At 42.1% G+C, this 15,374-nt stretch overlaps 1 protein-coding gene across 2 annotated transcripts in view; it reads right to left on the bottom strand.

Annotated features, from left to right (window-relative positions):
- Nucleotides 1–2,271: 2,271 nt before the first annotated feature.
- The window catches only part of LOC121391665, a 13,559-nt gene continuing 456 nt past the window's right edge, over nt 2,272–15,374 (bottom strand). The window contains exons 1-4 of one of the 2 annotated variants that reach the window (XM_041523218.1): nt 6,347–6,431; nt 5,487–5,558; nt 5,019–5,088; nt 2,272–2,855 (exon numbers count right to left, since the gene is read on the bottom strand). In XM_041523218.1, coding sequence (XP_041379152.1) covers nt 2,515–2,855; nt 5,019–5,088; nt 5,487–5,558; nt 6,347–6,373 — 510 coding nt within the window. In that variant the 5' untranslated portion in view covers nt 6,374–6,431 and the 3' untranslated portion in view covers nt 2,272–2,514. Of the gene's footprint in view, nt 2,856–5,018; nt 5,089–5,486; nt 5,559–6,346; nt 6,432–15,374 lie in introns of those variants that run through there. The other variant, XM_041523222.1, reaches the window with a different exon arrangement.

Raw genomic sequence — 15,374 nt, forward strand, 5'->3', positions numbered from 1 at the left:
GCACGTGCAAACTATGGAATGTGTTTCGGTGTGTTGATAAACAGACCTGAACGTTCTTTACTAGGATGTCTGTGGTCAAAACGTATGTTCGGACTAATAGTTGATATTAACATTAATATTTCAGGTTCCCCTATTTTTTTTTTTGAAGAGTATATTATGGCGCCCATGCCGAACCGTGGTCAGATGTGAACCTCTGGTAATTTGGCTAAGAAGAAGTTTGTTTTGTTTAACGACACCACGAGAGCACATTAATTAATCATTGGCTATTGGATGTAAAACATTTAGTAATTCTGACACGTAGTCATCGAAGGAAACCCGCTACCGTTCTCCTAATGCAACAAGTGATCTTTTATATGCTCTTTCCCACAGACAGGAAAGCACGGCCTTTGGCCAATTGTGGTGCAATGGTTGGAACGTGGAAAAACTGAATCAGTTAAATGGATCCACCAAGGTGGTTCGACCCTGCGACGTAAGCACCTCAAGCGATCATTCAACCGACTGAGATAAATCCTGCACCAATTTAGGTAAGCTAATTAGTATTAATTAATAATTTATTAATATTAAACATTAATATATGTCCCAAATTCTAGCACGCTGGGTCTGTTCTTTTCTACATTACAGCCTTAAAGAGGAAAATCGCTACATTTTTGCATTAGTAGCAAGAGACCTTTTATAATGCACCATCCCACAGACAGGTTAGCACATACCACTGCCTTTGATATACCAGTCGTGGTGCAGTGGCTGAAACGAGAAATAGCCCAATGGGCCCACCTACGGGGATCGATCCTAGACCGATTGTGCGAGCGCTTTACCGCAGGGCTATTCTACTGAGGCGCGATAGGTCGCAGTATAACCCCTCCTGCTCTCACTGGCTCAGCCAGGATTTTATATTGGGGGGGGGGGGGGGGGGGGGGGCACATTGTCTATGACACATATTATGTGGCGACAGAGAAATATATAACGTGGAGGTGAAAAGAAGCATCATGTTTCCTTAAGTGTGTTGCTTTAATCTGATAAACTAATCGACAGCACTTATGAAAAAGTAGTTTGTTTTATTTAACGACGCCACTAGAGCACATTGATTTTTTTTAAATCTTATCATCGGCTATTGGACGTCAAACATATGGTCATTCTGACACTGTTTTTAAGAGGAAACCTGCTGTCGCCACATAGGCTACCCATTTACGATAGGCAGCTAGGGATCTTTTATTTGCGCTTCCCACAGGCAGGATAGCACAAACCATGGCCTTTGTTGAACCAGTTATGGATCAGCCTGTAGACCGATGAAAGAAAATCATACCAATCGTTTTAGTGTTAATATTGTTTTTATCATGTAATATGTATGTACTTATTCATCGCTCTAAGTTTCATTTTTTAAGCGTCGCATTGTTACTACTAGCTAAGTTTCGTACCGCTGAAACTATCGATGTCTGGTTGAACAAGATCACCGGAACACCTTGATTTATTGCCTACTGGATGTCAAACATCTGAAGCGCAGTCATCAGCAGAAACCCCTGCATTCTTTTCCATTGTCAGCAAGTGATCTTTTGTCACAGATACAAAGCAAGTGATATTTTATCAGATACACAGCAAGTGATCTTTTATCACAGATACACAGCAAGTGGTCTTTTATCACAGATACACAGCAAGTGGTCTTTTATCACAGATACACAGCAAGTGATTTTTTCTCACCAATACACAGCAAGTGATCTTTTATCACAGACGTGATACACGTACTTCGTCTTTTGATATACCAGTCTTGAGGCACTGGTTGGGACAGGAAAAACGGTCACAACGAAGGTCCACCGAGGGGATTAGATCCTTCGACCCAAGCACATCAGGTGAGTGCTCTTACCAGCTGATCTAGATTCTGTCCCCAGTCAGCAGGAGTGTTTGGCTTTTAAATTTAGACCGCATTTGTAAAGTTCGACGTGGTTATCATGATCTCAAAAAGTAACGGTTGCAAATGATTCTGTAGTCTGAATCGTTTATAGAGGTTGAGAGAGAGAGAGAGAGAGAGAGAGAGAGAGAGAGAGAGAGAGAGAGAGAGAGAGAGAGAGAGAGAGAGAGGGGGGGGGTGGGGGAGGGGTCCAAGAGCGACAAGAAAAGGAAACAGACAGATGCAGATGGAAAGCAAGAAGAAAGTTAATGATTATATAGTTTAACCGACAGATACGTCTCGGAAACCCAGTCGGTATGCCAATATTGGTCCGCAACTCGGGGAAAATGTGCCGTGAAGTATAATAAAAACTGTAAACGATCAATTATGCAAGTATTTTAGTATTTTATTTGCCTTAAGGCTTACATGAAAAGAATGGAGCTTACTGAATTACGAAATTAGTTGAAAATTAAAGGTATGTTGTCCTCAAAACAATGTTTGGTATTTCTGGTTCAAATATACTTTCTTACTAAAAAATATTCATAGCTTAATTATTGTGTGCTTTTGGTAGAAACACCTTATAAAGGCAGCAGGCTCAGGATCGACAGTCTCTTTAAAACAAAGATTCTTGGCAGTTAGTTTGCATTCTTCAGAAGATCCAACAACCAATCCCAGCCGTCGTCGTGTTCAGTGGGACATTTGCAGTTCTTCGTTTGGTCACTATTACACGGGTTGTAAGAAGGTGACGTCACGCAGATGCCGGTCTTCCTCTCGAACATCTGATCCCACCAGCCGTCGCCGGACTTCACTCGGCAGCACTTAGCAAGCTTGCCGCAGCCTTTGCTGCCGAAGATGGCACGGTTTCTGCTGGACGGGGTGCATGTCTCTAGATTGTTCGCCACGCTCGAGAGCTGTGAAGTGAAGGCTGTGTGTTCAGAACCCCAGTCGAAGAAATCTTCACATATGAAGTTGTCCTCTGAAAGCAGAATTAGACCAATAATACGTATATACATTGACAAAGGTAGCGAAGCAATGGTACTGTCTTTATACAGTCTTCTGTCTATCCCCCCCCCCTTCCCCCGACCCCCGTCGTCAATTTAGCGTGGGAAAACTTATTTAAAACGGCCTCACGTATTAAGACCAAAAATGAAGGACGGAAACGCACTCAACACATTTTATTTACGGTTACATGGCAGGTATTGAGAGAGGAACCCGCTGTCGCCACTTCATGGGCTACTCTTTTCGATAAGCAGCAAGGGATCTTTTATATACACCATCTCGCAGACAGGGTAGCACATACCACGGCCTTTGACATACCAATCGTGGTGCACTGGCTGGAACAAGAAATAGCCCAATGGGCCCACCGACGGGGATCGATCCCACACCGACCGGGCATCGAGCGAGCTCTGTACCACTGGGCTATGTCCCGCCCGTATTAAGACCAATTCACATAAGGCGATTGGAGGCAGCGATAAGAGGCATACCCCGAATCGCCGGCCTGACGACAAGGGTACCACCAATCGCCTGCCTCTAATCGGTTGATGCTTCCTGAATGATGACGATCGCTAATCGCCAAACTTGTCGTCAATATCAAACATGTTTCATTTTTCCAACCGGCCAGTTTTAAAACCGAGCAATGTGGAATTATCAAATTGTAGGTTGTTGACTTCTTGTTGTCAGTGAGGTGACAATTCAGGCTTTAAACGACCCCGGTTTTGAACTGAGACACATAATGTATATGACAGGCCACACAAACGAATCTTCTATTAGAAGTTATAGCAGGGAATGCTCAACAAATCAAAAGAGAGACATGAGCGCAGCTCTGTCACATTTGACAAAAACACCAAATCGACAACTTACACGCGCGAAAACACATACTCCTTCGTGCACAATTACGCGACCTGTCCTTTCCGAGAATATCACATAATCACAAACTTCCTCTGAAGTTCACACACACACACAATGACACTGAAACCACTTTATCCCTTTCAAGTCAGTGTTCACATCCACTTTTTACTAATTAAACTTTAATTAAAATTTATAAAACCTAAATCATTATAATGAATCGGAGATTTGACGGAAAAACACGAATGTAACTTTCTAAGGGAATTCCCTTATTTGTGTATTGATACAGTTGTAAATCGTTGTGGAATAGAGTTCGATTGGGTTTTTTAATATAGTTTTGTATAATGGCAATATTAATGCATTTGGAATTATAAGAATTGAACACGGTATTTTGACTAACGCGCTACGCCATTCATACAGTGTGTAAAGCGGTTTTGGTGTTTATCATCGCATGAACGTCAAAAATATAACGTTCAATGTAACGAAAATTTCATTATTAGAATTTGGATAAAAATACTATTCGTTTGAATAGAAAAAGATAGAAAATATGATAGAAAAAGTTAGAAAATATGCACGTTGTTCCACAAATCGCCAGAAATGATATTCAGTAGACAGAATTTTATGAACTTGATCGTCGAGTTATCGTCTGCCTCTACTCGTCCAGTGTGTCACTCCCCCAACCGACGACGAGGGCATTGATGCGTGGCTGATAGTCCGACGGTCGGGGTTAAGCCATCGGACATAAGGCTGGTGGGTACGGGGTTCGCAGCCCGGTACTGGCTCCCACCCAGAGCGAGTTTTAACGATTCAGTGGGTAGATGTAAGACCACTGCACTATATTCTTTCAATAACCACTAACAACTAACCAACTGTCCTGGATAAACAGTACAGATAGCTGAAGTATGTGCCTAGGACGGCGTGCTTGAACCTTAATTAGCTATAAACACGAAAATAAGTTGAAATGAAATGAAAAATGAATTGGCCTCTATGTTATAGACTGGTCTTTGATATACCAGTTGTGGGACACCTTTTGGGACACGGGGGGGGGGGGGGGGGGGGGAGGGAAACCCGGAGATCATTGAGGGCGATCGATCCTCCCATCCATCGCATCTCAGCTGAGCGCTCTACCGCTGAGAGACATCCCGCCCCTTTGGGTATTTGTTAGGATGATTATGAAACAAAGGGTTCACCAAAGAGCTTGTCACTATCACATACACACACACGCAAACACACGCACATACACGCACGCACGCACGGACGTACGCACGCACACACAATAATAATAAATACTTACTGACGCAAGTCGGTTCAATGCCAAACCCAGATTTACACGTGTAACCAGGGCAACACTCGATGTTCCTTTTCTGAAGGGAAAGAAAGGAATAGTTACTTTAAAAGGTTATCATGGCATTCACACTCACTACTCCCCCAGGACATATTTCAACCCCGGTTACCCCCCCCCCCCCCTTTTAGGCAGTTTCCCCCCAAACACCAAGGCCATTAGAGGTAGCTGCACCTCTTTCACAGGGGCCTATTTAGGTGGGGTATAACAAGCATAAAACAGAAGTCGTTTTGAATTAAATTAAAGACATAAATTTACAAGACTTCATTTTTGTGATTGGTGACTAACCGAGTGGGATAGGACTATGTGAATTTTACAATCATGCAAGCATTTTCTCTCCTCCAACTGCTGGTTTTGTATTGCTTCACTGGTATTTGGTGGGTTTAAAAAAAAAAAATGTATGATAAAGATTCAACTTACTCGGCATGCGAAATTTGAAAAGTTGTCATCAAATAGTAAGGCGTATGATTCTGTGATGCATATGGCAGCAATCTGAAAACGAATGGAAATTTTCAAAGTTAAAAACAATTCATAATCGTAATCGCATATATGAAGACCATCTTTAAAGGGACATTCCTGAGTTTGCTGCATTGTAAGATATTTTCTACTAATAAAATATTTCTATGATTAAACATACATATTAAATATATTTTCTTGTTTTGAATATCAGTATCTGTATATTTAAAGTGTTTCTGGTTGTCTTAATATTTGTAAGAAGCCCAAACTGGATATGTCTACAAATAATATCGTACGTTTTTTTGTTTGTTTTTTGTTTGTGATTATGGTATCGTTTTGTTATTCATATTCAAATTGATCAGTGGAGAAAGCTGTAGCCAAATTAAACTTTCAGTTGGCCATACAGTTATTACGACATATGGTCTGACGATTGAGAGATGACAACTGCTGCTGTCAAAAGATTCTAATATACACAGATAACTCAATTAAGCACACACACACGCGCGCGCATTTGTATATAAATCATTTTGTAATTAATAAAAAAGATGTTAAAAACATCATCAGTTCTTATGTTATTTTTTCGTTCAAGAAGAATCAATTTTGAATCATTCGTTCATTTTAACTGCATCTGAAAACGAATAGAATAGAACAGAATAGAATAGAATACAACAGAATAGAATACAACAGAAAAGAACAGAATACAATACAATACATAGATGTTTACGACAATAGATATTTAACGACACCCCAGCACGAAAAATACATCGGCTATTGGGTGTCAAACTAATCTTAAAACGAAACGAAATTTAGAACAAAATACTCACCACAGCGAAAACAACCAACTGCATCATTATTACGGTATTTTCTTTCTTGAGGCTTGGTGTCTGAATTTCATCTGCTGTGGAGGCTTGGTTATATAACAACACCTTCTCAGCTGGATGTATAATAATTGCATCACCCAGATTTGCGATAACCATTGTTTTGTAATAATAATGCACATATTTATTAATACATACTGCTAGTTAATCCACTAGATTGTAGATAACCGTGATTTTTGCTTTAAATACGGTACCTCATGTATTTATTAATAGACTGTATACAAAATATAGCACATGATAACAGTGCTGTTTTAATATTTGTCAGTATCAGTCAATCAGTCATTTATTTAAAGTATTTTAGGCCTCCGACCCATATTACATCAATGTAATATTAACTAGGTAAAACCTAAAAACGAGCGCAAGTGAGAAAAATTAAATACGTTGCATAAACACGTGTGGGGAAAATCACAAATGGCACGACTTAATAAAGACAACGACCCAACAAGGTGAGAGTATACAACTTCCATGTTACAGCATAAGGCCAAAAATAGTTTCTTTGACAGTATAATCAAAATATTGCAAAAATATACCTCAAAATAAGCAATCTGATTAAAATTAGCTCTACTGGTCTACCAGTAGATCTAACAGCATTGCGTGGACTCCCATGTCCAGGTGACATTTCGTCTGTAAATAATAATTTAAATATCGACCAATCACACTTCGCCTTTTATAATGTTATTTGGGAGCATACAAATGCCATGCCAGGGATAAGACCAGGGAGGGGGGACATGCCTGAACCATAGTGGATAGAGGCATGTAAATCATGGTTTAAACTTGAACTTGCATAAAAATTCTAAAATTATCTATTTATGTGGCCGCCGTACCGCGAACCATATCAATACGTACTGGCCGGGTATGGGGACTGCTCAACTGCAAGATGATATATATATATATATATATATATATATATATATATATATATATATATATATATATATATACATATAGGTGTTTAATTTATTGTTTAAAGAACTGAATCAATCTTCAATTTTACATTACTAATTATTTATTTTATAAAATAAAACATGTTTTAACGCATTGTCGAGATCGGTCTGGTGAGATACAAGTTGGTGGATCCATTCAATTGATTGTTGTTGTTTTTTCCTCGTTCCAAACAGTGCACCACAACTGGTCAAAGGCCGTGGTATTTGTTTTCCTGTCTGTGAACGTGTGCATATAAAGATCCCTTGCTACTAATGGAAAAATGTAGCTTATGATTTTGAGCTCTCAACTTATTATCTCAAGCTATTAATGTATTATGTCAAACGCTCAACATATTAACTCTCGTCAACATATATGTCGTTTTCTTCTGCAATTCTTTGTTTGGCTGTACAGTACTGATACAGAAGTCGAGAGCTAAAGATAATAAGTCGAGCGCTGGAGATAACAAATCGAGCACTAGAGATAATAAGAGTTTAACATAATAAGTTTAGCACTCAGTCAAACGCTCGAGATAATATAAGTCGAGCATTCGATATTATAAGTCGAGTGCTTGAGATAATCAGTAATGCGTTCAAGATAATAAGTCGAGAGCTCGAGATCATAAGACGTGTGTGCATTCAGCGTGCGCAGAAAAAAAGGTCGATCGACTCATGAAAACTAACCCAAACCCAAGCATATTTACATCAATTCTATAATCTAAACTCGAGGAACAATTACAGTTAACATTTTCCCACACAATCGATTATTGATTTTTATAATCGATCATTACACCGCCAATGCAAATCCGATCAGTTTTCGATTATAAGAAGGCACTGATCAACAGTAAGCTGTTCATGAAATAACTGCACAGACATGTTGCTTATCATGTGTACTATGTAGTGTTTTCACAGTATATTGTTTAGAACTAGGGCCTCTCCCATCAACCAATGTTCCTACGGCCCTAACAAATTCATAGAAGTATGAGAGTTCCCCAATAATGGCATCACTTTTTGGTTAACTAAGAGGCAATAGCATTAATGTAAAATCTATTTGACTAATATGATTACACAGAGAGGAAGGAAGGAAATGGTTTATTTAACGACGCACTCAACACATTTTATTTACGGTTATATGGCGTCAGACATTAGGTTAAGGAGCACACAGATAATGAGAGAGGAAACCTTCTGTCGGCACTTCATGGGCTACTCTTTTCGATTAGCAGCAAGGGATCTTTTATATGCACCATCCAACATACAGGATAGTACGTACCACGGCTTCTGCTACACCAGTTGTGGAACACTGGCTGGAACGAGAAATAACCCAATGAGCCCGCCATCTTGTTTTGACACTTTCCGGGTTCCAACTTTGACAGCTTTGGTGCCAGTAGGCCTACTCATGGCGGGTGCCACTGGTGGTGCAGGATATGCTCACATTTCGCGAACACCTGATATCATCACTGTTCTGAAAGTGATTCATGAGTGCATGTCATCACAGTTGTACGTATTCTAATGAGATCTGTCTGGTGCTAGTTGTAATTTAGTAAACTAATCTGGGAGTGGCAGTCCTCTTTGTGACGACGCGATGCAAGAGGGGTGAAATCTCCAGTAAAGGGTCTCTTTGTGAATGACTGTCCTTTAAACTAGGCATTAGATAGAGATTCATGGAATCAACCACTATTTTGCCAAATCTCTATTCGACTCTTCATTGTACAGAGATAAGGCCCTGATCATGTAAGTAGTAAGCAGGCCTGTATAGCCCCATGACCTTGATGACCTTGATGACGTCACGTGACCTCGTCCTGTATAGCCCCATGACCTACTTTCCGTGACCTTGACCTTGATGACGTCCTCGTCCTGTATAGCCCCATGACCTACTTTCCGTGGCCCTGACCTACTTAGACTGGCCTACTGTGCAGTGTACAACGTCCTACTGACCCGACCCTGACCTACTTAGACCGGCCCCTGACCTACTTAGACTAACACGAAAGAGTATAAAAAGGCTAGATACGGTTTCATTGTCATTCGCTCGCCGAAAACGATCAGATCTACGTTCAATCCAGAGATGGCCTGTTCCACAAGTGATGAAGCGAGATGTCGTCTAGAACTTGGAATTAACGTCTACGTGGTGGCCAAGTTATGGAAAGGGGACACTGCTATTCACATAAGGAAATTTGACAGTGACAAGGGGAAAACTTTCCCCACCAAGCGAGGTATTGTCCTTAGTCTTAAACAGTGGATCGAACTGTCTGGATGTAAAAGCCAAATTGACGAAACGATTTCAGCATTAAACCAGGGGAAAGACGAAACATTGTTCAGACACCTTGGTGTCAACGTCCATGTCAGTGTCGACAAGAACTTTGCTGGGGTGGACCTGCGTCAGTGGTGGTGGTGTGAAGAAACTAAATCCGTGAAACCTTCGAAGAAGGGAATATTCCTTTCTCTACAACAATGGGAGAAACTGAAAGGCTGTTTCACAGTCATGTGTGACTTTGTACCAGAGCTGAACTCGATTGTGCCCTGCGCCATGCAAGACGACCATCAAAACCAGATGGGATTTCTTCAGTGTAACTTCTGCAACCCTAACGAGTGTCACCAGTGGTGAACGAGTTTTGTTTTGGATGAAGGTATAAAAGAATGGATTTATGGTTTACACTTCATTTGCTTTGTGACTGTGCTAGAGAACAGACGTGTTTTATGATTCTGACATTCTTGTGTCTTGTTGCACTCTATCTGGAACGAAGAAGATGGCATCGGGATATTCGAGCAGTCTTAGTAGCAGCAGTAGCGACGAGGACGACGTCTTGGTCTGCAAATGTTCAGAAAGACATACAATCAAATGTGTGACTAGCAAACCAGAAGAACATTTCATGGATCAAGCGGATGCTACACGCAAAATTGGGGATGGAACTGAAGATGGCGAACTCGTGGATGAACCCACAGATCAAACAGATGCCGCCCGTGGCACAGACGCTGCCTGGGATGAAGAAGACTGCTGTTCGAGACGTTACCTGTTCTGTCATCATCCCGAAATGAGACATTTCTATGCCCGGATGCTGACGTATGCTCGGTGGCCCATACAATTACGTCAAAAACCAAAAGAACTTGCCAAGGCCGGTTTCTTCTACACGGGAGATCACGATGCCGTCGTCTGTTACTGTTGCGGACTACGTGCCTACCGATGGCAGAGAATGGACGACCCAGTGATGGAACATTACAGACTGTCCCCGAGATGCCCCTATGTGAACAACATGTTCAGACATTAAATGTTTTAGACACTTGTGTGCTATGTTTTCATGTTGTATGTTGTGAATAAAACCGTGAATAACAGGTTTTGCTTTCTTATTTATGTCCTGGGTCCATGAGTGTGTCTCTGGACGTGTCCCTATGGTAGTAACACTGGTAAAGGGTAATATTTTGGTAACGATTATTTTTGGGAGCTCGCACGATGAGATTTGTGCTTGGGAGGAGGGACACTGGTCATACGTATCACACACACATTCAAACATTCCTGTACCATATCTTTATGCGTCATAAGGTATATAAGTAAAATAGTTTTGGAAAACTCGTCATTTGAGGTAGAACTTTCAGAGGAGCAACATGTCAGACCAGTACAAGTTATATGTACCCGACGTGGATAAGTGGACCCGTTTCTATAAACTGCAGGCAGAAGGTAAACTTCAACCTCACTTCGAAATTCAACGTGGTGGGGAAAGTCAGATCATGTACAGTGTGGATCGATGTCTAGAACTCTACGATCCCACGTGGAAAAAAGAAAAAGAGGAACAAAACAAGTCCCCGACACCCAAAGTCGTCATGGTCTCCCCAATACAACAAGTGGTAGAGCAAGCCAAAGCCGATCTGAAACGGAAACAACAACAACAACAACAAAGTGGTACGGGTTGGAAAGCCCCGAAACGGCAGAAGCATTTCTGAGAAGGCTATAAAAGGGGGCATGGCAGTTTCAACATCGTCAGTTCACGTCGAACACTTCAACAATCAACATCATGAATCAGTGTCGCATTTGCGAAAAAAAATATGTTTGGACCCACGACCTAACTCGGCACGTACGAAATAAACATGGACTCTTGGAATCTGAAAATAAGCCTTCCCAGCAGCAGCAGCAGCAGCAGCAGCAGCAGCCTTTCCAGCAGCAGCAGCAGCAGCAGCAGCAGCAGCAGCCTTTCCAGCAGCAGCAGCAGCAGCCTTTCCAGCAGCAGCAGCAGCAGCAGCAGCAGCAGCAGCCTTCCCAGCAGCAGCAGCCCCTAAGATTGTTACATCCGTTCACCATGATCGTGTCGGGACCCACGTCGTGTGGAAAGACAGTTTTGTTGTACAAATTGTTGAGAGATGGTAAAATCCAGCCGCCTCCTCAGCGCATCATCTGGCTCTACAAACGATGGCAACCCCTCTATGATACGATCAAAATGGTTGCTCGAGTGAAATTTGTTCAAGGCATACCCGAGAATTTGGAAAAGGATCGTTATTTGGATTCGAGAGTCAGAAATCTCATCGTGTTGGACGACCTGATGTCTACAGCTGGAAAAGACCCTCGCATCACCGACCTGTTCACGGAAGGAAGTCACCACAGAAACCTCTCTGTGATTGTTATCAACCAGAACTTGTATCACAGCAAGGACCCGACACAGAGAAGAAACTGCCATTACCTGGCACTGTTTAACAACCCCATCGACAAGCAGCAAGTCCTAACCTTGGCACAGCAGATGTATCCTGGAAATACTCGTCATTTCATGCATCAGTTTGAGGAAGCTACCCATAGGCCCTACGGATATCTCTTGGTGGACTTGAAACCGACCACGCCCGAACATTGGCGTCTTCGGCCTAATGGTTTACAGACGGGGCCGTCCGAATGGTATAAAAACACGAACGTAACGGCGAATGTCTCAAAAGAGTTGCAGCCACCGACGAAGAAAGAGCTCTACATGCAAATCATGCAAAGAAACGCATTCAAGAGAAAACTACCAGGCATACCCGCCTACGAAAGTGACGACGAAGAAGATGATGAGGTAGAACCCTATCTGAAAAAAGTCAAGAGAATGCAGTCTTGCGATACGTGTGGTCTGGTCTTTAAAGACGGAAGCGACTTGCAGCGACACGTGAAAACGTGCGAAGAGGGAAATGAAAAAGAAGAAGAGCCGTCGCCCGACCTGGAAAACGAAGGCATTCGTCTCATGGTGGAACGTGTATTCGACATCAATCGTGACTATCTCCAAAACAAGAGGAAACGCTACGAAGAAAAAAACATGTCCCAAGATGCCATTGAAAGAAACATGAAGACATTGCAATGGAAGTTATTTAAAGACACGTACTCTCGCTTCCTGACCTATATGCATTACTTTGACAAAGGTCCCAACACCAGAAAAATTTTACAGTTTGTGAATCCAGACAAAGATGTGAGACCACAGATTCGTTCTAAATTAAATCAGTATCGTTCATGGATCGGCGAATATTTGGATGAACAAGACGACGACGATACCGACGATGAGGAGGACGACGATGATGAAGAGAAATGAACACTCATATTATTCACATGTCGCCCTTAAGACCTCTCGATGTAACCCAGTGTGTGTCCATTTTATATATGTGTCAGTGATTTGTAATTTAGAAATAAATGAAAAACCAAAACATTGCGTTTGTTTTTTGTGTTTTTTACTCTATGACTAGATTTGTGATTGGATATTACTACCGCTACTTTATAGTAGCAAGAGCTGTGTGTACAAGACAGAACATACCACGATCTTTGATATACCAGACATAATACACTAGTTGGCTATAGCTTACTGGGCCACCGACGGGGATCGATCCTAGATCGACCACTGTATTTACCTATTTGGTAATTAAAAAAGCCCTGTAAAAAGGCTTGTACTCTAGGGAAATACTTGTGTTTAAAATGTAGTTAAAAGATCATAGTTTAGGTCGGAGCGTTCAGTTGCAGTCACGCGTTCTTTCTTCAAAGCAATGGGCTGGGGATCTTTCACACACACACACACACACACACACACACACACACATTCCTTTCTTCCCTTAACAAACATTCCTTTCTTCTCTTTAACACATATGCCTTTCTTCTTAACAAACATTCCTTTCTTCGAGACAAATATGTCTTTCTTTTCCTATGGCTAAAACAAAATAAAATATTTGTGTTCAATTAATCTTTATTTTACGAGGAAGGAAATGTTTTATTTACTCAACATATTTTATTTATGGTTATACAAGAAAGAAAGAAATGTTTTATTTAACGACGCACTCAACACATTGTATTTACGGTTATACGGACATATGGTTAAGGACCACGCAGATTTTGAGAGAAAACCCGCTGTCTGCACTACATGGGCTACTCTTTTTGAATAGCAGCAAGGGATCCTACACCATCCCACAGACAGGATAGTACATACCGTTGTCCAGTTGTGGAGCATTGGCTGGATATATACCAGACCGACCGCACATCAAGGGAACACTGAGCTACGTCCCGTCCCCACAGGGTTATTAGAGGCTGCTTGAAAAAAAAATCGTAACATAATAAATAAATAAACAAATAAATAAGTAAGTAAATAAGTAAAATAAAAAAAACTATAAATTATTATTTTGGTTTAAAATGAGATACGATACGAACGACGTACCCTCAGCGCTGGACGCGAAGTCGTTCGCACTTGACTACTAAAAGCATGTTAACAACATCTGTCATTTAAACCGTTATATGTGCGAGCGGCGAAGCGCGGAATGAAGTGACGAAATAGGTTAGTTCATAATAATCTTGTGAATGCGCTATCAGATAGGGTAGAGCGAGAATTCTATTTTACACCATTTAAATCATTTCTTATTTCACGTCTTTAAGAATGTAACTTCTAGTTCAGTATTGCCACCAACAATAAAATAGGATACCACCGCTTCCCGGATGTAAACAGTGATAACCATTCATCATTCAGTGCGCTAAAATTAAACACACTACCTCGCGTCGGGCCGAGTCCTTAGATGTGGTAGGTTAACGACACCACTAGAGCACCTCGATTTATGAATCATTGCCTATTGGATGTCAAACATACTTTTGGACAGTTTTAGAGAGGAAAACCCCCCTGCACTTTCCCATTAGTAGCAAGGGATCCCACAGACAGGATAGCACGGGCGTTGCTAAGTACGACGGGTCGGGGCCGGGCTAAGTAGGTCAGGGGCCGGTCTAAGTAGGTCAGGGTCCGGGGTCAGTAGGACGTTGCACGCGGCACAGTAGGCCAGTCTAAGTAGGTCAAGGTTAGTCTAAGTAGGTCGGGGCCAGTAGGACGTTGCACACGGCACAGTAGGCCAGTCTAAGTAGGTCAGGGCCACGGAAAGTAGGTCATGGGGCTATACAGGACGAGTTGTCGGCACAAGGCCGTGACGTCATCAAGGTCAAGGTCACGGAAAGGAATCTGAAAATAAGCCTTCCCAGCAGCAGCAGCAGCAGCAGCAGCAGCAGCAGCCTTTCCAGCAGCAGCAGCAGCAGCAGCAGCAGCCTTTCCAGCAGCAGCAGCAGCAGCAGCAGCAGCAGCCTTTCCAGCAGCAGCAGCAGCAGCAGCAGCAGCAGCAGCAGCAGCAGCCTTCCCAGCAGCAGCAGCCCCTAAGATTGTTACATCCGTTCACCATGATCGTGTCGGGACCCACGTCGTGTGGAAAGACAGTTTTGTTGTACAAATTGTTGAGAGATGGTAAAATCCAGCCGCCTCCTCAGCGCATCATCTGGCTCTACAAACGATGGCAACCCCTCTATGATACGATCAAAATGGTTGCTCGAGTGAAATTTGTTCAAGGCATACCCGAGAATTTGGAAAAGGATCGTTATTTGGATTCGAGAGTCAGAAATCTCATCGTGTTGGACGACCTGATGTCTACAGCTGGAAAAGACCCTCGCATCACCGACCTGTTCACGGAAGGAAGTCACCACAGAAACCTCTCTGTGATTGTTATCAACCAGAACTTGTATCACAGCAAGGACCCGACACAGAGAAGAAACTGCCATTACCTGGCACTGTTTAACAACCCCATCGACAAGCAGCAAGTCCTAA

This window comes from Gigantopelta aegis, chromosome 3 (genome assembly GCF_016097555.1).
Source record: "Gigantopelta aegis isolate Gae_Host chromosome 3, Gae_host_genome, whole genome shotgun sequence".
Classification (NCBI taxonomy): Eukaryota; Metazoa; Mollusca; class Gastropoda; order Neomphalida; family Peltospiridae; genus Gigantopelta; species Gigantopelta aegis.